This window comes from Babylonia areolata, chromosome 23 (assembly GCF_041734735.1).
Source record: "Babylonia areolata isolate BAREFJ2019XMU chromosome 23, ASM4173473v1, whole genome shotgun sequence".
Classification (NCBI taxonomy): Eukaryota; Metazoa; Mollusca; class Gastropoda; order Neogastropoda; family Buccinidae; genus Babylonia; species Babylonia areolata.
Genome location: NC_134898.1, coordinates 2,248,516 through 2,274,894, shown reverse-complemented (window position 1 = coordinate 2,274,894; position 26,379 = coordinate 2,248,516). Strand labels below are relative to the sequence as shown.

The 26,379-nt window shown below is 40.8% G+C and overlaps 2 protein-coding genes across 3 annotated transcripts in view; one reads left to right on the top strand and one right to left on the bottom strand.

Annotated features, from left to right (window-relative positions):
- Positions 1–17,422, bottom strand: part of LOC143298124 (telomerase protein component 1-like) — a 36,315-nt gene extending 18,893 nt beyond the window's left edge. Inside the window, exons 1-10 of one of the 2 annotated variants that reach the window (XM_076610834.1) lie at positions 17,137–17,422; positions 16,105–16,154; positions 15,083–15,331; positions 13,717–13,898; positions 11,422–11,532; positions 10,198–10,315; positions 7,392–7,487; positions 3,364–3,481; positions 1,491–1,613; positions 868–888 (exon numbers count right to left, since the gene is read on the bottom strand). In XM_076610834.1, coding sequence (XP_076466949.1) covers positions 868–888; positions 1,491–1,613; positions 3,364–3,481; positions 7,392–7,487; positions 10,198–10,315; positions 11,422–11,532; positions 13,717–13,898; positions 15,083–15,331; positions 16,105–16,146 — 1,060 coding nt within the window. In that variant the 5' untranslated portion in view covers positions 16,147–16,154; positions 17,137–17,422. The remainder of the gene's footprint in view (positions 1–867; positions 889–1,490; positions 1,614–3,363; positions 3,482–7,391; positions 7,488–10,197; positions 10,316–11,421; positions 11,533–13,716; positions 13,899–15,082; positions 15,332–16,104; positions 16,155–17,136) is intronic. The other variant, XM_076610833.1, reaches the window with a different exon arrangement.
- A 94-nt stretch (positions 17,423–17,516) lies between these two features.
- The window catches only part of LOC143298188 (small subunit processome component 20 homolog), a 94,374-nt gene continuing 85,511 nt past the window's right edge, over positions 17,517–26,379 (top strand). The window contains exons 1-7 of the mRNA XM_076610942.1: positions 17,517–17,640; positions 19,459–19,542; positions 20,552–20,618; positions 21,155–21,219; positions 21,616–21,686; positions 21,946–22,140; positions 25,845–25,926. Coding sequence (XP_076467057.1) covers positions 17,605–17,640; positions 19,459–19,542; positions 20,552–20,618; positions 21,155–21,219; positions 21,616–21,686; positions 21,946–22,140; positions 25,845–25,926 — 600 coding nt within the window. The 5' untranslated portion in view covers positions 17,517–17,604. The remainder of the gene's footprint in view (positions 17,641–19,458; positions 19,543–20,551; positions 20,619–21,154; positions 21,220–21,615; positions 21,687–21,945; positions 22,141–25,844; positions 25,927–26,379) is intronic.

Here is a 26,379-nt window from a genome sequence, read left to right as displayed (position 1 = left end):
TGTGTGTGTGTGTGTGTGTGTGTGTGTGTGTGTGCGCGCGCGTGTGTCTGTGTGTGCATGCATGCGTGGTGTAAAGAATCTTTCAGCTACCTTCAACAAAAATAATAACAGTAATAATAGTAATGAATAAAGCTAATGATGATAATAACAACAATAATGATGACAATAACAATAATAATAATGATTAGAGGAGAGAGGACAAGGATCATGAGTATGAAGAAGAGGAATGGATACTTGGATCGCACTCTAACCAGAAAACTGATCTAGATGCTTCACATAACACAAAATATTTTACATATATACACAAAATGCACCTAGCAAAAACTGTCTGTAGAAAGATACCACATACGCAAAATACATACATTCCAGCATACATTCAAACATGTCTGTATACATACATACATACACATACATATGCCCTCTCTCCCCCTTCCCACACACATTAAAAAATGCACACAAATGCACACATTAACTCACTCAGTACGGCCAGTCCTCTCTTCTCCTCTACACAGACCCCTCGGATGTCCAGTGGGTGTCTGAATGACCCAACCTTTAGCTTCCGGCGTCAGAATTGTGGTATTCTTTGTCAACATTCACCTCTTCAGTATAAGAGCCTTCCGCTTGCAATATTTTGATGATGGTAATTGGGGTGAAACGCTGTTAACGTCGTTTCTTTCGCCGTTCGTATGGAGAGAGTTAAACGCACAAACATATACATGAGCAAATGCATGCATGTCCGCCTATGTACTGTGAAACACAGAGACAGAGAATGAAAAATGGTTTACTGCATTTTGGGCTTAGGCCCATACACAATGGACAAATAAACACATATAAATGATCAAAATGCTGAATGTGTGATATACGTACGCATTGTTGATTCCTTTCCATCTGAAACGCAAAAAAAAGATATCAAAAATCATACAGTATGGTAGGATGATCATTGCACACACACACACACACACTCACACACACATTAATACACACACACACACACACACACACACACACATGCAACCCAATCTTTTCAACGTGAATGCAAAATACACACAATCTTTTCAGCATGAACACAAAACATGCAGCAATCTTAACTCAGGGAACACTCCCCACAACACGCTGCGCTCCTTGTAAGCTTTGCTCTCTACTTTCATACTGACAATGGACACCAAAGCAGTCTGTTTCCTATGAATACCAAAGCAGTCTGTTTCCTATGAATACCAAAGCAGTCTGTTTCCTATGAATACCAAAGCAGTCTGTTCCCTACAGATGGACACCAAAGCAGTCTGTTTCCTATGGACACCAAAGCATTCTGTTTCCCTCCAGACAGACACCAAATCAGTCTGTTTCTGATGGACACCAAAGCAGTCTATTCCCTCCAGACAGACACCAAATCAGTCTATTCCCTCCAGACAGACACCAAAGCAGTCTATTTCTGATGGACACCAAAGCAGTCTATTCCCTCCAGACAGACACCAAAGCAGTCTGTTTCCTACCTATCTTGGCCAGGCTGTGGTCTGTCAGTCCACGGGCGTAGTTCATCAGCTGCTGCAGTTCTGTGGCACGCCCCATCAGTGTCTCCGCCTTCTCCTTCACGAACAGCCCCTGCAGCTCTCTCTCTGTGCGCATGGCAAGATATATCTGTTACGCATGTGTGGGTGTGGGTGTGAATGTGTGTCTTCACGTTTGACATTTATTTGCTTATTTATCATCATTGTTGTCTTATTTATTTATTTATTTATTTATTATTATTATTTTCATTACTACTACCTTTTTTTTTATATCATAATTATTATTTATTTATTTTTTTATTTATGTAAGCTTATATATATATATATATATATATATATATATATATTTTTTTTTTTTTTTTTTTTTTTTTTTCTCAAGGCCTGACTAAGCGCGTTGGGTTACGCTGCTGGTCAGGCATCTGCTTGGCAGATGTGGTGTAGCGTATATGGATTTGTCCAAACGCAGCGACGCCTCCTTGAGCTACTGATACTGATACTGCATGGCAAGATAATAATACAAATACTACTACTACTACTACTTCTACTAATACTATCAATAATGATTTCATGCACATGTGTGTGTATACTTCTATGCATGTATATTTATTGTATGAATGACTTTTATTGTAAACACACTGTCTGGGAGACGTCATCGTCATGATTATATATTGCTGTTAGTTACCGCAAGGATCTCGACCCTCCCTGCAACCCTGTGTGCAAACATGCATGCGTGTGTGTATTTGTATGTGTGTGTGTGTGTGTGTGTGTACGTGTGTATGCATATGCCCACTGGTGTCATTGTGTGTGCATATGTGGGTGTGCACATTTATTATTTTTGAAACATATTTTCTTTTTCACACAAACCTAGGGTAAGATCTCAAGGCCTGACCAGTGGGTGGGTTTATGTGAATATTAGGCTTATGATAAAAGAAAAAAACAAATTTACAGCAGACCAGGTGTAGCATATGTGGATCCAAATTTACAGCAGATGTAGTGTAGCATATGTGGATCTAAATTTACAGCAGACCTGGTGTAGCAGATGTGGATCTAAATTTACAGCAGACGTGGTGTAGCATACGTGGATCTAAATTTACAGCAGACGTGGTGTAGCATATGTGGATCTAAATTTACAGCAGACATGGTTTAGCATATGTGGATCTAAATTTACAGCAGACATGGTTTAGCATATGTGGATCTAAATTTACAGCAGACGTGGTGTGGCATATGTGGATCTAAATTTACAACAGACGTGGTTTAGCATACGTGGATCTAAATTTACAGCAGATGTGGTGTGGCATATGTGGATCTAAATTTACAGCAGACGTGGTGTAGCATATGTGTATCCAAATTTACAGCAGACGTGGTGTAGCATATGTGGATCCAAATTTACAGCAGACGTGGTGTAGCATATGTGGATCTAAATTTACAGCAGACGTGGTGTAGCATATGTGGATCCAAATTTACAGCAGACATGGTGTAGCATATGTGGATCCAAATTTACAGCAGATGTGGCGTAGCATATGTGGATCCAAATTTACAGCAGATGTGGCGTAGCATATGTGGATCCAAATTTACAGCAGATGTGGCGTAGCATATGTGGATCCAAATTTACAGCAGACCTGGTGTAGCATACATGGATCTAAATTTACAGCAGATGTGGCGTAGCATTTGTGGATCTACATTTACAGCAGATGTGGTGTAGCATATGTGGATCCAAATTTACAGCAGACGTGGTGTAGCATACATGGATCCAAATTCACAGACGTGGTGTAGCACTTATAATACATAACAGTCTGCACACTCTAACACCTCCTTGAAAGTGGAACTGAAAGTGAGCGCAGTCAGCTGTGCAACTCACCCTTCTCCTCAGGAGTCAGGTCTGCTGTGCTGTCTTCCGCGGGGTAGGCCCTGTCAATGGCTGCCTGGAAAAACTCCTTCACCTGGTCCGCAAACCCCTCCAGGCCTGTCAGGCTGACCTGGAACCACACCGCAGTGCTTGACGGTCCTTCACTCACATCACTGTCACTGTCCCTCACTCACATCACTGTGTCACTGTCCCTCACTCACATCACTGTGTCACTCACATCACTGTGTCACTGTCCCTCACTCACATCACTGTGTCACTCACATCACTGTGTCACTGTCCCTCACTCACATCACTGTGTCACTCACATCACTGTGTCACTCACATCACTGTCACTGTCCCTCACTCACATCACTGTGTCACTCACATCACTGTCACTGTCCCTCACTCACATCACTGTGTCACTCACATCACTGTCACTGTCCCTCACTCACATCACTGTGTCACTGCCCCTCACTCACATCACAGAGAATGCAAAAGAGGTGGTTCATTATCAGTGTAAGATCCAAAGACAGAAACAGCAGCCAACTGTGGAGTTTGTTTTATCTGAACACAGGAATAGTGTGGATCTCAGAGATGAGGTTTTCCCATAGATTTAAGGAAATCAGTTTGTCAGAGGTCGATCCTGAGATTTGATTCAGATTCCATCGCACATGACCATTTGGGAATACGGATCAACCATGGATGGTTCGTGGGATCGACGTGCGAGTCAGATCAACAGAAAACGAACCTATCACAACCCATTGATTTTCTCAACAGATTTGCACAAATCTCAGGATCGACTCCTAGGGCTCTCTGATTTACTGATTTCCTTAAATCTATGGGAAAATCTCATCTCTGAGATCCACATGGTTTCTGTGTTCAGATGAAAAAAAAAAACTCCACAGTCGGCTGCTCTTTTTGTCCTTGGATCTTACACTGATAATGAGCCACCTCTTTTGCATTCTCTACTCACCTCTTTGAAATCTGGCTATAAAATCTACTTCTGAGATTTCTTCTTCTTCGTTCATAGGGTGCAACTCTCACATTCACTGGTGTGCGGGCTTTTATGTGTATGACCGTTTTTACCCTGCCATGTAGGCAGCCATACTCCGTTTTCAGGGGTGTGCATGCTGGGTATGTTCTTGTTTCCATGACACATCGAATGCTCACATAGATTACAGGATCTTTAACGTGCTTATTTGATCTTCTGCTTGCGTATACACATGAAGGGGGTTCAGGCACAAGCAGGTCTGCACATATGTTGACCTGGGAGATTGGAAAAATCACCACCCTTTACCCACCAGGCACCGTTACCGAGATTCGAACCTGGGACCCTGGGACTGAAAGTCCACTCGGCTATTGCGCCCGTCAACTTCAGAGACATATCAAATTGCTATCACACCCAAATTTCACACACATGCATACCTCACATAAGGGTGAAAGAGGAGGAGGAATTTTGTTTAATGTCCCGTCACACATATCGGTGATTGAAGACATTTTGTTAAAGTATTTATGAATACATTTGAGTATTATCGGTTAGAAGGGGTGGGAGATGTGAATGAATGGAGGGTTGGGGGAAACTGGGCAAATGTGGGTGAAATGAGGGTGAAATCTGAAAAAAAGAAAAAAAAAATCTAAATACAATTACAAGAAATTACTTTAAGGACTTCGAAAAAGAGAAGTCGTTAAACCGACAAGCGAAACAACTGATAATGAATGCAAAAAGTCAAAAACATCAACGTTCTCAGTCACTTGTGAAGACACACTTTCGTGTACATAAGGCTTCATCAAGCTACAGTCAAGTGTGAAAGATAAGACTGATAAAAGTCTGAAATAGACAGAAGGCCAGAGATAATACAGTCAGGGGTGAAAGATAAGACTGATAAAAGTCTGAAATAGACAGAAAGATTAGACTGATAAAAACCTGAAATAGACAGAAGGACAGAGAAAATAGTCAAGGGTGAAAGATAAGACTGGTAAAAGTCTGAAATAGACAGAAGGCCAGAGATAAGATAAGATAAGATAAGAATAACTTTATTATCTCCAACTGGAGAAATTTGGTCAGGTGCATTATCACAACATGACAAGTAAACAACATGGGGACCATAACTGTAAAAGCCAACAACAGCCCCAACAAATATTACGAAGATACAAATGTAAAAAATATCACATACATCGTTTCATACATACACCCACACACTGCAGGTAATAACTAGTATTCTTAATGTAAAAACAGAAAGAATTAAGAAACATTATTTGAATATAATTATAAACATAGCCTACTATACTGCACATTGATTATAATAGACAGATAAGATAAGAATAAAGATGAATTGCGGAAAACCACAACCAGATAATCAGCACCCCCCCCCGTACCGCACCCCCCACCCCCACCCCACACACGCGGATAACTTGATTAAACAAGAGTAATAAACATATGTTCTCAAATAAAAGCATTTCACATATTCGCTTTTAAAAACATTGCAATTACTTATTACATCGTAATTATTAAACAGAAATATATAATACAGTCAAGTGTGAAAGATAAGACTGATAAACACCTGAAATAGACAGAAGGACAGAGATAATACAGTCAAAGGTGAAAGATAAGACTGATAAACACCTGAAATAGACAGAAGGCCAGAGAAAATACAGTCAATGGTGAAAGATAAGACTGATAAAAAACCTGAAATAGACAGAAGGCCAGAGATAATACAGTCAAAGGTGAAAGATAAGACTGATAAAAGCCTGAAATAGACAGAAGGCCAGAGAAAATACAGTCAAGGGTGAAAGATAAGACTGATAAAAAACCTGAAACAGACAGAAGGCCAGAGATAATACAGTCAAGGGTGAAAGATAAGACTGATAAAAAACCTGAAACAGACAGAAGGCCAGAGAAAATACAGTCAAGGGTGAAAGATAAGACTGATAAACACCTGAAATAGACAGAAGGCCAGAGATAATACAGTCAAGGGTGAAAGATAAGACTGATAAAAAACCTGAAATAGACAGAAGGCCAGAGAAAATACAGTCAAGGGTGAAAGATAAGACTGATAAAAGTCTGAAATAGACAGAAAGATAAGACTGGTAAAAGTCTGAAATAGACAGAAGGCCAGAGATAATACAGTCAGGGGTGAAAGATAAGACTGATAAAAGCCTGAAATAGACAGAAGGCCAGAGAAAATACAGTCAAGGGTGAAAGATAAGACTGATAAAAGTCTGAAATAGACAGAAAGATTAGACTGATAAAAGCCTGAAATAGACAGAAGGCCAGAGAAAATACAGTCAAGGGTGAAAGATAAGACTGATAAACACCTGAAATAGACAGAAGGCCAGAGAAAATACAGTCAAGGGTGAAAGATAAGACTGATAAAAGTCTGAAATAGACAGAAAGATTAGACTGATAAAAGCCTGAAATAGACAGAAGGACAGAGAAAATAGTCAAGGGTGAAAGATAAGACTGGTAAAAGTCTGAAATAGACAGAAGGCCAGAGATAATACAGTCAAGGGTGAAAGATAAGACTGGTAAACACCTGAAACAGACAGAAGGACAGAGAAAATACAGTCAGGGGTGAAAGATAAGACTGATAAAAAACCTGAAATAGACAGAAGGCCAGAGATAATACAGTCAAGGGTGAAAGATAAGACTGATAAAAACCTGAAATAGACAGAAGGCCAGAGATAATACAGTCAAGGGTGAAAGATAAGACTGATAAAAGTCTGAAATAGACAGAAAGATTAGACTGATAAAAGCCTGAAATAGACAGAAGGCCAGAGAAAATACAGTCAAGGGTGAAAGATAAGACTGATAAAAGTCTGAAATAGACAGAAAGATTAGACTGATAAAAGCCTGAAATAGACAGAAGGACAGAGAAAATAGTCAAGGGTGAAAGATAAGACTGGTAAAAGTCTGAAATAGACAGAAGGCCAGAGATAATACAGTCAAGTGTGAAAGATAAGACTGATAAACACCTGAAATAGACAGAAGGCCAGAGAAAATACAGAGGGGAAATGGGACTCAGGGTACAGTGCATGATTACCAGTTCTCTGCCCGTGGTGTGGGTGAGGCCTCCGAACTGGGCCGTGTAGGGAAACACCTGCTGGGGGTAGTGCTTCTTCAGGTAGTCCTTCAACACCTGGAAAACAATTCGAAGTACACTTACCTCGGTCAGACAAAAAGACAACACGGCATTCTTCTTACTTCGTCCTTGTTGCATTTTTTTTCTTTTTCTTTTTTCTTTTTTTGTTTGTCGACAGAGGTCTTCAAATATATGAAGAAAACGTATGCTTTAAATTCTAATATTTATATGAAGATGGCAAGGTTATAACTTTGAAGCCAAGTCCAGCTTCACTGTACTTATTCAAAGCATTAACAAGTGTAAGTTTAAGTTTACACATGATTTGGATGTGTGCATGCATTTTGAGAAACGAGTGGGGGAACTGGGTCACTTTATCAATCAAGCGTGCATTAGTTACATGTTGCATTTGAAAAGTGAGTGATTTTGACACAGTTAATTCATTATAGTTTATGTTAATTATGTTCTGTTGTTGTTGTTGTTGTTGTTGTAATCATCCATGCTGTGACTTAAAAGGGTAAGACATATCATTCTTGTAACTGTTATCATTGTTGTATGTAATTTTAGGCTATTTAACGCAAAGAGAAAATGATAAGCCACTGCATTTGTGTATGTGTGTGCCAGTGTGTGTGTGCATGCATGTATGTGTGTGTGTGTAGGTGCAGGTAGGTGCACTCACAAGCATGTAGAAATGTATATATCTGCAGATGTGTTTATGTGTCAGCATGAAAGCACATGTTTCTATGATGGTAACAATCAACATGTGTACCATTATGTGTGAGCATGAGAGCACATGTTTCTATAATGGTAACAATCAACATGTGTACAATTATGTGTGAGCATGAGAGCACATGTTTCTATGATGGTGACAATCAACACGTGTACCATCATGTGTGAGCATGACAGCACATGTTTCTATGACGGTGACAATCAACACGTGTACCATCATGTGTGAGCATGAAAGGTCGTGTTTCTATGACGGTAACAATCAACATGTGTACCATCAGGTGTGAGCATGAAAGCACATGTTTCTATGACGGTGACAATCAACACGTGTACCAACATGTGTGAGCATGACAGCACATGTTTCTATGACGGTGACAATCAACACGTGTACCATGTGTGAGCATGAAAGGACATGTTTCTATGACAGTGACAATCAACACGTGTACCTTCATGTGTGAGCATGAAAGGTCATGTTTCTATGACAGTGACAATCAACACGTGTACCATCAGGTGTGAGCATGAAAGCACATGTTTCTATGATGGTGACAATCAACACGTGTACCATGATGGTGACAATCAACACGTGTACCATCAGGTGTGAGCATGAAAGCACGTGTTTCTATGACGGTGACAATCAACACGTGTACTACCAGGTGTGAGCATGACAGCACATGTTTCTATGATGGTGACAATCAACACGTGTACCATGTGTGAGCATGAAAGGACATGTTTCTATGACGGTGACAATTAACACGTGTACCTTCATGTGTCAGCATGAAAGGTCATGTTTCTATGACAGTGACAATCAACACGTGTACCATCAGGTGTGAGCATGAAAGCACATGTTTCTATGACGGTGACAATCAACACGTGTACCATCATGTGTGAGCATGACAGCACATGTTTCTATGATGGTGACAATCAACACGTGTACCATCATGTGTGAGCATGACAGCACACGTTTCTATGGCGGTGACAATCAACACGTGTACCATCATGTGTGAGAATGACAGCACATGTTTCTATGACGGTGACAATCAACACGTGTACCTACATGTGTGAGCAAGACAGCACATGTTTCTATGACGGTGACAATCAACACGTGTACCATCATGTGTGAGCATGACAGCACATGTTTCTATGACGGTGACAATCAACACGTGTACCTTCATGTGTGAGCATGACAGCACATGTTTCTATGATGGTGACAATCAACACGTGTACCACCATGTGTGAGCATGAAAGCACATGTTTCTATGATGGTGACAATCAACACGTGTACCATCATGTGTGAGCATGAAAGCACATCTTTCTATGACATGTGTGAGCATGAAAGCACATGTTTCTATGACATGTGTGAGCATGAAAGCACATGTTTCTATGATGGTAACAATCAACATGTGTACCACCATGTGTGAGCATGAAAGCACATGTTTCTATGACGGTGACAATCAACACGTGTACCATCATGTGTGAGCATGAAAGCACATCTTTCTATGACGGTGACAATCAACATGTGTACCATCAGGTGTGAGCATGACAGCACATGTTTCTATGACAGTGACAATCAACACGTGTACCACCATGTGTGAGCATGAAAGCACATGTTTCTATGACGGTGACAATCAACACGTGTACCATCAGGTGTGAGCATGAAAGCACACGTTTCTATGACGGTGACAATCAACACGTGTACCTTCATGTGTGAGCATGAAAGCACGTGTTTCTATGACGGTGACAATCAACACATGTACCACCATGTGTGAGCATGAAAGCACGTGTCTCTATGATGGTGACAATCAACACGTGTACCACCATGTGTGAGCATGAAAGCATGTGTTTCTATGACGGTGAAAATCAACACGTGTACCACCATGTGTGAGCATGAAAGCACACGTTTCTATGACGGTGACAATCAACACGTGTACCTTCATGTGTGAGCATGAAAGCACGTGTTTCTATGACGGTGACAATCAACAAGTGTACCATCATGTGTGAGCATGACAGCACACGTTTCTATGGCGGTGACAATCAACACGTGTACCTTCATGTGCTCCCTGGCCAGGGCAGACTCCCCCTGGAAACGACCCGTGTGAGGCTCAGGCAGCTGGGGGATAAAGCACGGGTCACGCAGGAAGAACGCAGCGTTGGGATTGGATATTCTGAAAGCACACACCAGTAATCGCCTTCTTCTTCTTCTGTTTTTGTCAGCTGCAACTGCCACTTTCGCTTGTACGCACGCATGCATGAGTCAGGTTTCATGTGTATGACAACCTGGTGAATCTGTTCAGCATGCATGTAGACATGGTCACAACATATACAAACTTCAACACACACATACACACACACACACACACCTACGCTCGCATGGAAAAGTACACACACCTGCACACTAAACCACCCTCACTTTCAAAATATTCACCACACAACACCTCTGGTGCACATTTCCATCCACTCATGAACAAATCTACAGGTTGACTTTCTCCCTCTTCTGCTTACCTGTCCACACACTTGTCATCAGCCTGCTCAGGTACAGCAAAGAAATATCCTACAAATAACCAACATCACTTTGGTTAGGTGTTCACTGTACCTGATTAACTCTCTCCATACGAACGGCGAAAGAGACGACGTTAACAGCGTTTCATCCCAATTACCATCATCAAAATATTGCAAGCGGAACGCTCTTATACTGAAGAGGTGAATGTTGACAAAGAATACCACAGTTCTGACGACGGAAGCTAAAGATTGGGTCATTCTGACACCCACTGGACATCTGAAGGGTCTGTGTAGAGGAGAAGAGAGGACTGGCCGTATTGAGTGAGTTAACCCCTTGTCTGCTGAACTTTGGTGAAATCAGATCAGTGTGCCATTCGTTTGAAAGAAAGACAGTTATCTTTTTTTCTGTAAACCTATCAATGGTGTACTTGATTTTCCTGAACTAAAGTGATGCAATCTCAAGAGGGAGATGTCCAAACACATAGTGCTGACTGATATCCTATCTGTAAGGTCAGTCTAAATCTCGGCGAGGTGAGATCCCTTCACTGACAAGCAGACTTGTCAACAGCAGTAAAAAGGTTTAATTTCAAATCAGTTTTCAACCTTTCTCACATAAACAACATGACGGATTTCATTTTTAACATGACGACTGCCACTCTTAACACCCACTTTGAAGTGACGCCTTTTCTGAGTGAGAGAAAGGGGGGGGGGGGGGGAGGGAGAAAAAGAGCAAGAGAGAGAGAGAGAGAGGTGAGAGGAGGGGTGTATGTACCTGAGAGCTCCATACAGCAGCTCCATGAAGGTCATAGAGGAGTTCTCCACCCAGTCGTATCTGTCCCGTACCTCTTCAGGTACCTCTTCCTTTCCTGGGATCCACCCGTACCTGTGACAGTGCAGGCCATAATGACCACATGGCCATCACCCCTACCTGTGACAGTGCAGGCCATAATGACCACATGGCCATCACCCTACCTGTGACAGTGCAGGCCATAATGACCACATGGCCATCACCCCTACCTGTGACAGTGCAGGCCATAATGACCACATGGTCATCACCCCTACCTGTGACAGTGCAGGCCATAATGACCACATGGCCATCACTCCTACCTGTGACAGTGCAGGCCATAATGACCACATGGCCATCACCCCTACCTGTGACAGGCCATAATGACCACATGGCCATCACCCCTACCTGTGACAGTGCAGGCCATAATGGCCACATGGCCATCACCCTACCTGTGACAGTGCAGGCCATAATGACCACATGGCCATCACCCTACCTGTGACAGTGCAAGCCATAATGACTACATGGCCATCACCCCTACCTGTGACAGGCCATAATGACCACATGGCCATCACCCTACCTGTGACAGGCCATAGTGACCACATGGCCATCACCCCTACCTGTGACAGGCCATAATCTGGCCATCACCCCTACCTGTGGAGTGATGGCCTTTAGGTAAAGCGTCCGCCTAGGAAGCGAGAGAGTCTGAGCACGCTGGTTCGAATCATGGCTCAGTTGCCAATATTTTCTCCCCCTCCACTGGACCTTGAGTGGTGGTCTGGACGCTAGTCATTCGGATGAGACGATAAACCGAGGTCTTGTGTGTTGCATGCACTTAGCACATGTAAAAGAACCACGCAACAAAAGAGATGTCCCTGGCAAACTTCAACAGAAAAATCCACTTCATTAGGAAAAACAAATAAAACTGCACACAGGAAAGAATACACAAAAAAAACAGAAAAGAAAAAAGGGTGGCGCTCTCAGTGTAGCAAAGTGCTGCAGAGAAATCTGTTGTGACAAAAAAGAGAAATACAAATAATGACCACATGGCCATCAGGCTGCAATGAACTATGTATGTGAAGGACATGTATGTCACTATATGCATGCATCTGCATGCACATGTGAAAATCAACATAGAAAAAAGCAAAAAAAACCAATCTTTCTCCCTCTCTTCACTACACACAGACACACACACAACACCACATATTCACACAAAATGCATAGGCATGTATGAGAATACAGACGGTCACAACAGCTGAATGGTTAGAGCATTGTATTTTCAATCTGGCGGTTCTGGGTTTGACCTCGGTATCAGCGTTTGACAGTTTTAAGAGTTTTTCTAACCTCCCAGGTAAACATACGTGCAGACCTGCTACTGCCTGAACCCCCTTCGTGTGTACACACAATCAGAACATCAAATACATACATGCTGAAGATGCATGTTAAAAATGCTATGATCCATGTTGGCGTTCAGTAGGTTTTTGAAACACAAACATAACCAGCATGCATACCCCCCAAAATGGAGTATAGCTGTCTCAGTTCAGTTCTGTTCAGTTACTAAAGGAAGCGTCACTACGTTCCGACAAATCCATATTCGCTACACGACATCTGGTAAGCAGATGCCTGATCAGCAGCGTAACCCAACGCACTTAGTCAGTCAGGCCTTGAGTGCTGCCTCAATTGTGGGTAAAAATGGTCATGCATGTACGAACCCACTCGTAAATATGAGCGGAAACTGAAAGCTGCAGCCCTTCTTCTTCTTCTTCTGTGTTCGTGGGCTGCAACTCCCACGTTCACTCGTATATGCGCGAGTGGGCTTTTACGTGTATGATCCTTTTTAACCCACCATGTAGGCAGCCATACTCCGCTTTCGGGGGTGCATGCTGGGTATGTTCTTGTTTCCATAACCCACCGAACGCTGACATAGATTACAGGATCTTTAACGTGCGTATTTGATCTTCTGCTTGCGTATACACACGAAGGGGGTTCAGGCACTAGCAGGTCTGCACATATGTTGACCTGGGAGATTGGAAAAATCTCCACCCTTTACCCACCAGGCGCCGTCACTGTGATTCGAACCCGGGACCCTCAGATTGAAAGTCCAACGGTTTAACCACTCGGCTATTGTGCCCGTCAAAGCTGCAGCGCAAAAGTGCTCAACAGGAAAAAGGAAAGAAGAAGAAGAATCACATATGCACACAAAAAAAACATGAGTCAAAAGTGAAGATCACCTCCTGAAGAAAGGAAGATCACCGCATGAGGTGAGGAGAAAGATAACATCACCTTTCCCCCAGCATGTTGAGAAAGAAGGGCTGCTGGTTGGCATCGTAGCAACGGTCAATCTCCTCCAGACAGGTGAGGAGAGCCTGGGTGGAGGTGGCGTCCTTTGGCACGCCCCAGCGCAAGTCACACTCCACCAGCCTCACCTTCCTCTCCCGGCACCACTCCTGCAGCTCTGGAAACACCTGTTGGGAACGGGCCAGGTGTTACTCTCTTTTACACCTGCACAGGTGGGTATAAGTGGGTTTTTTGTGTTGATATGGCAGGGAAGGAGGAAACATCTGTATTGAATGGGACAGGTGCTCTCTTTTACACCTGCACAGGTGGGTATAAGTGGGTTTTTTGTATTGATATGGCAGGGACGGAGGAAACATCTGTATTGAATGGGACAGGTGCTTTCTTTTACACCTGCACAGGTGGGCATAGGTGTTTTTTTTTTCTGTTGATATGGCAGGGAAGGAGGAAACACCAGCAGTGAATGGGACAGGTGCTCTCTTTTACACCTGCACAGGTGGGCACAGATAATTATCGTTCTTCTGTTGGTATGGCATGGGAGGAAACTCATCTCCTTTTGTCACCCACTGTTCACCTCTATCAAAGTCCCATCACTTTTGAAATCACTGCTTCCGTTTTAGTTTTTTTCCCCATTCCAACAATAAAAACAAAACTGGAGACCCATGACAATGAGAAAATCATTCTTTCTTCATACTGTTTTTCTTGCTCTCTTTCTTTCTGTAAGAAAGGCAGTCTACCTGAATGTCACTTCTCTGTTTGTCTTTCTATCTTTCTTTGTTCTTTCTCTCACAGTCATACAGCTGATGATTGTATAGCTTCAACACACATTGCTGGGGTGACTCACAGAACACCTGTACTTTTTGAAATACCTATGGGGATTGGCAGAGACACACTTACAACGCTTTTTGCACAAGATTTGCCAGCTTTAGGGGTATATTCCTTTTACCACGACAGCACTTGCACACTCAGTTTCTTCACGAGCACTTCACACACTCTTTATCTTCACACGAATAACACGCTCATTTTCTTCACATGACACACACTCTGTTCACAAGACTTAACACACTCTCTTTCTTCACATGACTCACAAGACACATGTATTCACTTTCTTCATATGACATACACACTACTCACTGTCCTCACAAGTATCACACATGCACTTTCTTCATAAGAAACACACACACACACACACACACACACTTTCTACATAAGACAAACTCACTTTCTTCACAAGACTCACACACAATTTTTTCATGACTTGCACACCCTTTCTTCACAACACACACACACACACTTTCTTCACACGACTCACATACACACACACATTTTCTTCACAAGACTCACACACACTCACTTTCTTCACAAGCACTTCACGCTCGCTGAAGAAATCAGTGAAGGTGGAAGACACGAAGATCCGGACCGTTTGCCATCCTCCGAGTTTTGCCGTGGCGTTTTCAGCTTTGTGGACTGGCTGGCCATTGTCCACACTCTGCCTGCAAATGTCGGCTACTGCCTTCCACACTCTGGCCACCTGCTGGACTATCTCTGGGTCTGTCTCACACTGCGGGTCTTCCTCGGCTTGTGTGTCGGATTGCTGAGAGTCCTGTGCAGGAGACACAATGGCCATTTTTATTTAGCTGATATTCCTGTGAGTAAATAAACATGTGCGTGTGGATATGTTCACACACACATGAAAGTACTCACACACATGCATGCACACACACACACACACACACACACACACATGAAAGTACACACACACATGCACACATGAAAGTACACACACACACATGCACATGTGCACGTGCGCGCACACACACACACAAATGTATACGCACAGACAAATATACCCACTCTAAACTGATGAGAAGCACATGACGCACACACAAAAAGACCTATCATGATACAGTAAATTATTATCTTTTACTTAACATTTGCTTAGACCATTTCAAATCATTTTTCCAATCAACAAGTATCTGAACTAAAATGTAAAAAAGAAACTATTTTGAGAAAACCTGAACATACCCAGCATTCATCCCCAGATTCCCCCCCCTCCCCTCTTTTTCATCCATAAAAAATGGAGTATGGCTGCCTAAATGATGGCATAAAAAGGAAATTTTCTATCTAAAATTACGTTTAAATAACATACTTACCGTGACCCACCTAGTGCAGACTCTGGCAGGGGTCTGACATTCCTGTCATGTGCAAACTACTATCCGCCTATGCGGAGAAAACGAAAGTACTACGGCCGATAACCTCCCGGAAGTAGGCAACCTCCCCTTTGTCCTGCTGGCTAGTGCCATCTTTTGGCCCACATTTAGATTTATAAATACAAGTGAATGACATAGCCCACAAACAGAAAAAAAAAGAAGTTACCTTTGTCTCAGCTCTATTTCCACTCTTGAAGCGCCTATACATGACCAAACCTGCAACAGTCCATCAACAAATTTGAACCAATACTGCATTTACAACATATACTGTATATCTTCTGGTTTTTACAACTGAATAGTTATCATCTTTGTTGCTTTCAAATGCAAACAAGAACACACACAAAAGCACACACACACACACACACACACACACACATTTATGCACATAAACAAATGCCTTCCCCTCACCCCACTCCTTTCTTTTCTTTATCACCTCCAGGAAAGACGACTCCAACTACGGCTAGGTTTCTTCTACAGGGTGGTTGAGAGTCTGGTACCAGCGTTCACTCCAAGTGACTTTATCACACCGCAGAAACCAGGACGACGCATCCGCTCCACGAGAGACAAGAGCACATATCTGTCGCAAAACCTTGTGGAGAACTATGTTCGAAACAACGACAGATGCTACTGTGTCCCTGAAACAAACACCGACCAGTACCAATACTCATACTTCCCAAAGACAATAATTGAGTGGAACCATCTAGACGATACCATCGTCCACAAAAAGTCAGTGGATAGCTTCAAATCGGCTCTGGCAAAAGCCAGAAGCCAGTAACACCAACACGTTGCGCACCCCCAGTAAATGGATGTAAGCGACGTGTTGATCCAGATCCAGATCCAGACCGACTTTAAGACTGAAAGATATGGCAGAAGGAATGAAAGAAAAGATTTAAAAAAAGGAAAAGAAAAAAGAAGCGGCTTCAATTGGAAAACTCTCTCAGGGGCACAAAACACATACACATTTGCTCAACAACACACACACACACATACACACACAAACACACACACTGAGGCATCCCCCCACCCTAAGACAGCTCCTCCCCCCCCCCCCCCCCCCCGGCTCCGCCCCCCATACACTGGCCATTATAAGATTAGAAAAGGATATTTATGTATTACTATATTACTAGGCCCATACAACTCTTTAGTCTTACTAAAAAAAAAAAAAATAGAGAGAGAGAGAGAGAAAAAAAAAAACAACCTCGATTTTTGTTAAGTCCCTTTGGTAAAAATCATTATCAACTGAAGAACGATAAAGTTCGTACTTGCGTCGTACAAAATCTTGCTGCAAATAGGCAATGCCGATTGTGCCAAGCAACAAGCTATGCCTGATTGTTTACATTGGTGACCTCCCTTTAGAAAAAAATCCAAGGCATATTCCAAACCCACACCAAAAAGTAGTTATATTAGTGATCACATTATTATCTACTTTATCAGACAACCATAACTGTCACTTCATGTGTTATCGGTTACAGGAAATCATGACAATTTCCCGTTATTGAGCGTAAATTTTATAGTTTGTGGTATGTAGACGTTGTATTTTTGACTTCCGTTTCCGTTTGGCTTTTTACCACACGTGCTTTTTCAATCTCGGAACTCAGGACCATCTTGCGACGGTGGATGGAGTACAAGTATTTGGTTTGAAAGATTGTCACAGCAAAGTTTCAAAATGGGGAGGTCTCACAAAGAGACCAACACATATCGGGTAAGTCAGAGATTGGATTTTGTACTCGCGCATTTGAAAAACAACACCTGTTTACAATCACGTTTTCGTTACGAGTGACGAACTCAGCAGGTTGCGTGGTTTTTCTTTTGTCGATGTCGCACTGTAGCATCCTAAATTCCTGGAGCCGAATTTAGGATGCTTGCTAAAGTGCGACTTTAATACGCACAACAACTTGCTGATTCATTCACTACTTAAAGTGTTAGTTGGAGAGATGCTGTACATACCCTTTGCCCACTCTTGAACATACTAAATGATACTATTTACTTGCTTTCCTGTTCCTATTGCACTTATTAAAAACAACAACACTAGTCTTGTTTTAGTTTGAATTTATTCCATGAATGTTTAATTCTGACCCGAGTGTGTGTGTGTGTGGGGGGGGGGGGAGTGGGGGGGGGGGGGGCTCATGTACGTTTATGTATATTTCACGATTTGTTGCATATCTGTTATGCATGCGCGCACGTGCGTGTGTGTGTGTCTGTCACTGTGTGTGCGTATTTAACATTTATTTGTTTATTTATTATCATTATTGTCTTTTTTAGTTTTTTTTATTTCTATTTATTTATTCTTTTTTTTTAATCATTATTTTTTAAATTTAAATATTCATATACTTCTTTATTTGTTTAATTATCTTTTTTTCCCTCAAGGCCTGACTAAGCCCTAGGTGCATTGGGTTACACTGCTGGTCAGGCATCTGCTTGGCAGATGTGGTGTAGCATTTCTGGATTTGTCTGAATGCAGTGACTCCTCCTTGAGCTACTGATACTGATAGTGATGCTGATACTTCAGACCAATCTCATTGCTTTTATTTATTTGTTTATTCTTAAAGTTTATGGTTCCATAATCTTTTCATTGCTCATTTTTTTACCTTTGGGATACAATTAATTGAATAATGTTTCATTAATTTAACTCAGTTAGTAAGTCTTTTTGAGTCCATTTTGTGAGTTGTTTTTGTTTTTTTGTCACAGCTGAGCTACTCAGTTAGCCAGTCAGTCTCTCAAGCAATGTAAGAAACTTCTAGTTTGAATTATCTTGTTTCTTCAACTTTAATCTGGTACAATTCATCAATAATTTCCTTGGGAATTTTGTCTCCTGTTCACACATCCAATCAAGACATGTTCATTATTAACACAATGTGCTGTCTTCAATTTCAAACAAATTGATTATTGAGTACTATTATAAATCTTTCAAAAAAGTTAAATTCTTTGGCACTGTAAAACTACAGATTTCACTGAATATTGGAACTCCTTTGTTGGAACTTTTAAAAGTTTTATTCATGAATGAATTATATCATGCCTGAAAAGAAAACTCTTAGTTTTTCTCCATATTTTGGCAACGTTTTAGTGATGCCAGTGAATGATACCAGGTCAGAGATAATTTGTTTTAAATTAAAAGCAAAGCCCCAATACTCATTTCTCGTTTGTAAAAAAAAAAGAAAAGAAAAAAAAAGCCCATTACTGTATACAAAAGTTATCAATACCAGGTAATTATTAAAATTACCAATACAAGTTTCTTTTCTTTTCTTTTTTTTATTCAATAAAGGTTTTTGAATTATAACACACAAAATGTTTTCAAGGCTGATAGCCTAGGAGGACTACGTACACAGGGCACAGGATTGGTCCTGGAGTGATAATTATCGGCAGATACTGAGATAGTCTGGCACTCACACCACCATAGGAACCTCAAATGGATAGGAGCAGATTCAGCCTTTCCCTCTTGTTGTGATCACAACAAACATGCACTTGCATATTATAAATTATGATATAATACTGTTCACAATTGCTTTTCTGTGTGTTTCAGTTTCAAAACTTCACAGAGCGGATGAAACTGATGCACATTGATGTGGTTCATCAAATCCGCAAGAAAATAGAGGAAGATGATGGGGTAAGTTGTGATTAACCTTTTTTCTTTTCCTTTTTTTCAGGCATTCTTCTTTTGTGTTTTTTTGTGCATACATCTCATCTTTAAAAGTAGATGTATGTAATAAGTGATCTTTTCAGCTGAACTGCCCAAGTTCATTTTGCATCATGAAAATGACAATTTAATTTATATAAACTGTCCTAAGTGATAGTTCTGTATGGTTAATTGAAGTTTTAATAATCCCGGTTGTCTTAAAAATAACAACAACAACAAATACTGTGCATGGATTGTCACTAATCATTGCTGCTTATCACAGAGTCGTGGAAGCCTTGAAGAGTCTTGGAAAATTGAGTGAACATTATTCTGGGCTGGAAAAGCGTGTTTGTGTGTTGTTGTTTCTTTTATCATAGTGAGATATCAAAAATGTAGACAGTGGAAAAAACATCAAAGTGTTTGAAAGACCTATGGACACAGATCGTTTTCTTTTCAATCGCCAAAGACGTGGAACAGGCTCCCTGATAACCTCCGTCATTCTGATTCCCTTGCATCTTTTAAATCTCATCTCAAAACTCACCTTTTCCCTCAGCAATAAGTTCAATTGTGGCAGGTCCACTTCCTTTGCGTTAGCTGTGCTTGACTATGTGTGTATACATATGTGTGTGTACATAACTACATGCGTGTATATGAATGTGTATTGTGTGTGCGTGTATTTATGTAAGTTTGTGCCTGCCTATGTGTGCGTATGTGTTAGGGTAGCTGTTAGATACACATGTATGTTAAAATGTGCAGTGTGTGTGTGTGTGTGTGGTCACATTTTGGTGTGTGTATGTAACATAGATGTAATGTTTTAAACTTTTATGTTAACAAAAGCGTTTTTTGTAAAGCACCTAGAGCAGATTTCTGGATAGTGTGCTATATAAGTATCCATTATTATTATTATTATTAAATGTCCTTTAATCAACATGTGATTAAGACATAATGTTTTTACCATACAGTGTTTTTCAAGTTGTCCAACTGTCAATCTACATTGCAGGAGGAATCCACATACTTTGGAAGTGCTCTTTCCAAGTGGGTGGACTTGAACTGCACCCAGAACTTTGGTATGTTGCTCCAATCAGTCAGTGGTTGCCGAAAGCTGTGCATCCTGTGTGTGTGTGTGTGTGTGTGTGTGTGTGTGTGTGTGTGTAGATTCATTTACTCTCCCTCTCTCTCTCTCTCTTGTGTTTTTGTATGTGCCTCTCTTCTTCTCTCTGTTTATGTGAAAATGAAGACTGTATGCACATATAAATAATTCTTTATAACCTTTAGCATGTCACCAGTGGTATAGAAGTATATATACTGTGCATGATGAAGTTGTACAATTCTAAGCAGTGTTCAGTTCTAAGCAGTGAATTATCCACTGTGAATGGCTTATGTGCTGGTCTAAAGGTTCATGGTTTTCAATTTCAGACTCTACCCTTTGTTGAGTGATATGTGTACATTATATTGTTGAGTGACTCTCAGTTTGAAATGACTGAGTTATTGATTTGGCACATTGTTTGTCCTTTTTGGACAGCCCTGCAAACTATTATATAACTGTGTTATTAGGGGCAGCTGTAACGATTTATAACTAAATGAGTACTTTGATTTTTTTCAGATGATTTTAAGGAGGATATGCAGCAGTGCCCATGCAACACCTATGTTCAGCTTGTGCATCACGCTGTGAGTTGGTTTTCTTGAACACTAACATGGATTAAAACAAAGAATGATTGTGTTGATTTTGTAGTGTGTGTGTGTGTGTCCAATATAGCATGCATACTTATACACTTAAATGTGTGTGTGTGTGTGTGTGTGAGTGTGTGTGTGTGAGAGAGAGAGAGAGAGAGAGAATACTAATTGTGAGATGGTCATGGATTTTTAAGAATATTTTTATCAGGCTTGCTTTGACTTTGGTGTGTGTGTGTAAACTTATGGTGCATGTTATCTTTTACTCTTCAGTCTTCTGCTTGTAATCTGTATTTTTCAGCTATCTTCGATGTACAGCAGTGATGAGGTATGAGTGTATATTATATATATATATTATTATTTTTTTTTTTTAAATTTATTTTCTTTTTACAGGAATCCATCATTGTGATCCTGAAGAAACATCTGATGGTTCCCAACACACTGGCTCTGGAACCTCTGCTAGAGTGAGTGTTTGTGTGTGTGTGTGTGTTTGTGTGTGTCTGTGTACAATCATATTTCACACAGTACATTTTTATCTCTTGAAATCACTACAAACATAACACACAAACAAAAAATAAATGGTTTTTGAAGAAGAAATACCAATATTTACTTTGACACCAAAATCGCAAAAGTCGTTACGTTGGTCATTACAGAGCACTTATAATTTAAAACTGCTGATTTTAAATCATTTCTGTGATCATCTTTGGTCACTGTCCGTTTCAGCTTGGTGGTGCAGATGGGACGTGACCTTGGCCCTGACTTCTACCAGCATTTCAAGGACGTGTTTGAAATTCTGGTCCACGTTCTAGGGGCCTGCTCCAAGGACCCAGACTCCATTGAGAAGATCTTCACCACCATGGCCTTCCTGTACAAGTTCTTGTGGAGATACCTCACCAAGAACATCTACACTGTCTATGGGTAAGGGAATCATCTACACTGTCTATGGGAAAGAGTTCTGGTTACCTCACCTAAAACATCTACACTGTCTATGGGCAATGGTTTACATCACCTAAAACATCTACACTGTCTATGGGAAAGAGTTCTGGTTACCTCACCTAAAACATCTACACTGTCTATGGGTAATGGTTTACATCACCTAAAACATCTACACTGTCTATGGGAAAGAGTTCTGGTTACCTCACCTAAAACATCTAACATCTACACTGTCTATGGGTAATGGTTTACATCACCTAAAACATCTACACTGTCTATGGGAAAGAGTTCTGGTTACCTCACCAAGAACATCTACACTGTCTATGGGTAATGGTTTACATCACCTAAAACATCTACACTGTCTATGGGAAAGAGTTCTGGTTACCTCACCTAAAACATCTACACTGTCTATGGGTAATGGTTTACATCACCTAAAACATCTACACTGTCTATGGGAAAGAGTTCTGGTTACCTCACCTAAAACATCTACACTATCTATGGGTAATGGTTTACATCACCTAAAACATCTACACTGTCTATGGGAAAGAGTTCTGGTTACCTCACCTAAAACATCTACACTGTCTATGGGCAATGGTTTACATCACCTAAAACATCTACACTGTCTATGGGAAAGAGTTCTGGTTACCTCACCTAAAACATCTACACTGTCTATGGGTAATGGTTTACATCACCTAAAACATCTACACTGTCTATGGGAAAGAGTTCTGGTTACCTCACCTAAAACATCTACACTGTCTATGGGCAGTGGTTTACATCACCTGAAACATCTACACTGTCTATGGGAAAGAGTTCTGGTTACATCACCTAAAACATCTGCACTGTCTATGGGTAATGGTTTACCTCGCCTAAAACATCTACACTGTCTATGGGAAAGAGTTCTGGTTACATCACCTAAAACATCTACACTATCTATGGGTAATGGTTTACATCACCTAAAACATCTACACTGTCTATGGCTAATAGTTTACATCACCTAAAACATCTACACTGTCTATGGGTAATGGTTTACATCACCTAAAACATCTACACTGTCTATGGGCAATGGTTTACATCACCTAAAACATCTACACTGTCTATGGGCAATGGTTTACATCACCTAAAACATCTACACTGTCTATGGGTAATGGTTTACATCACCTGAAACATCTACACTGTCTATGGGAAAGAGTTCTGGTTACCTCACCTAAAACATCTACACTGTCTATGGGTAATGGTTTACATCACCTAAAACATCTACACTGTCTATGGGTAATGGTTTACATCACCTAAAACATCTACACTGTCTATGGGTAATGGTTTACATCACCTAAAACATCTACACTGTCTATGGGTAATGGTTTACATCACCTAAAACATCTACACTATCTATGGGTAATGGTTTACATCACCTGAAACATCTACACTGTCTTAGTGTCTGTTGGTAAGGGTTCTACTTCTAGTTACCTCACCAAGAACATCTACACTGTCTATGGTTAAGGGTTGTGAATACCCCACCAAAAACATCTACACTGTTTATGGGTAAGGGTTGTGAATACCTCATCAAAAAACATCTACACTGTCTATGGGTAGGGGTTGTGAATACCTCACCAAAACATCTACACTGTTTATGGGTAGGGGTTGTGAATACCTCACCAAAAAACATCTACACTGTCTATGGGTAAGGGTTGTGAATACTTCACCAAAAAACATCTACACTGTGTATGGTTAAGGGTTGTGGTTACTTCACCACAAACATCTACACTGTCGATGGGTAAGGGTTGTGAATACCCCACCAAAAAACATCTACACTGTTTATGGGTAAGGGTTGTGAATACCTCACCAAAAAACATCTACACTGTCTATGGGTAAGGGTTGTGAATATCTCACCAAAAACATCTACACTGTCTATGGGTAAGGGTTGTGAATACCTCACCAAAAACATCTACACTGTTTATGGGTAAGCGTTGTGAATACCTCACCAGAAAACATCTACACTGTTTATGGGTAAGGGTTGTGAATACCCCACCAAAACATCTACACTGTTTATGGGTAAGGGTTGTGAATACCTCACCAAAAAACATCTACACTGTCTATGGGTAAGGGTTGTGAATACCTCACCAAAAAACATCTACACCGTCGATGGGTAAGGGTTTTGAATACCTCACCAAAAACATCTACACTGTTTATGGGTAAGTGTTGTGAATACTTCACCAAAAAACATCTACACTGTTTATGGGTAAGGGTTGTGAATATCTCACCAAAAAACATCTACACTGTCTATGGGTAAGGGTTGTGAATACCTCACCAAAAAACATCTACACTGTCTATGGGTAAGGGTTGTGAATATCTCACCAAAACATCTACACTGTTTATGGGTAAGGGTTGTGAATACCTCACCAAAAAACATCTACACCGTCTGTGGTTAAGTGTTGTGAATACTTCACCAAAAAACATCTACACTGTCTATGGGTAAGGGTTGTGAATACCTCACCAAAAAACATCTACACCGTCGATGGGTAAGGGTTGTGAATATCTCACCAAAACATCTACACTGTTTATGGGTAAGGGTTGTGAATACCTCACCAAAAAACATCTACACTGTTTATGGGTAAGTGTTGTGAATACCTCACCAAAAAACATCTACACTGTTTATGGGTAAGTGTTGTGAATACTTCACCAAAAACATCTACACTGTTTATGGGTAAGTGTTGTGAATACTTCACCAAAAAACATCTACACTGTTTATGGGTAAGCGTTGTGAATACCACATCAAAAACATCTACACTGTTTATGGGTAAGCGTTGTGAATACCACATCAAAAACATCTACACTGTTTATGGGTAAGGGTTGTGAATATCTCACCAAAAAACATCTACACTGTCTATGGGTAAGGGTTTTGAATACCTCACCAGAAAACACCTACACTGTTTATGGGTAAGCGTTGTGAATACCACACCAAAAACACCTTCACTATTTATGGTTAAGGGTTGTGAATGCCTCACCAAAAACACCTACACTATTTATGGTTAAGCGTTGTGAATGCCTCACCAAAAACACCTTCACTATTTATGGGTAAGCGTTGTGAATACCACATCAAAAACATCTACACTATTTATGAGTAAGAGTTGTGAATGCCTCACCAAAAACACCTTCACTGTTTATGGTTAAGGGTTATGAATGCCTCACCAGAAAACATCTACACTGTTTATGGGTAAGCGTTGTGAATACCACATCAAAAACATCTACACTGTTTATGGGTAAGGGTTGTGAATGCCTCACCAAAAACACCTACACTATTTATGGTTAAGGGTTGTGAATGCCTCACCAAAAACACCTACACTATTTATGGTTAAGGGTTGTGAATGCCTCACCAAAAAACATCTACACTGTTTATGGGTAAGGATTGTGGTTACTTCTCCAAAAAACATCTACACTAATGTCCATGGGTAGGAGTTCTGAATCACTGTGATAAAAAAAAAGGTGGGTTTTTTTTTATTATCACCGTGATAGAACACTGGATGTTTGTATTATCATTGTGGAAAATACTGTACGTTTATGTTGTTCTGTGGTAAAACACTGTGTGTTTGTATTACCACTCATAAAACGCTAAGTTTGTTTTATCACTGTGAAAAAAACCCAAAAAAACTGGATATGTGTATTATCGCTGTGATGGAACACTGGCTGTGCAGATACTTCTCTTCGCTGCTGACTCATAACAAGGAGTACATTCAGAGGTTTGCTGCGGAGAGCTTCGCTTTTCTCATGAGAAAGGTGAGAGAGAACTGTGTTGCTACCTTTGTTTGGTATCCATGGTCATGTTTATGTTTGTGTTCCTTCTTGTGTGTGTGTGTGTGTGTGTGTGTGTGTGTGTGTGTGTGTTTGGTAACAGTGTGTGTGTGTGTCTGTGTGTGTGTCTGTGTGTGTTTGGTAACAGTGTGTGTGTGTGTGTGTGTGTGTCTGTGTGTGTGTGTGTGTGTGTGTGTGTGTGTGTTTGGTAACAGTGTGTGTGTGTGTGTGTGTGTTTGGTGACAGTGTGTGTGTGTGGTGACAATGTGTGTGTGTGTGGGTGCATGCGGTTTTATACATGTGTGAGTGTGGTTTGTGTGTATGTTATACATTGTGTGTGTGGTTTGCGTGTGTGTATACATGTGTGTGTGTGAGTGTGTGTGTTTATGTGTGCATGCATATGTGATATCTAACTGTTAGCAGTTGATATTTGTGCTG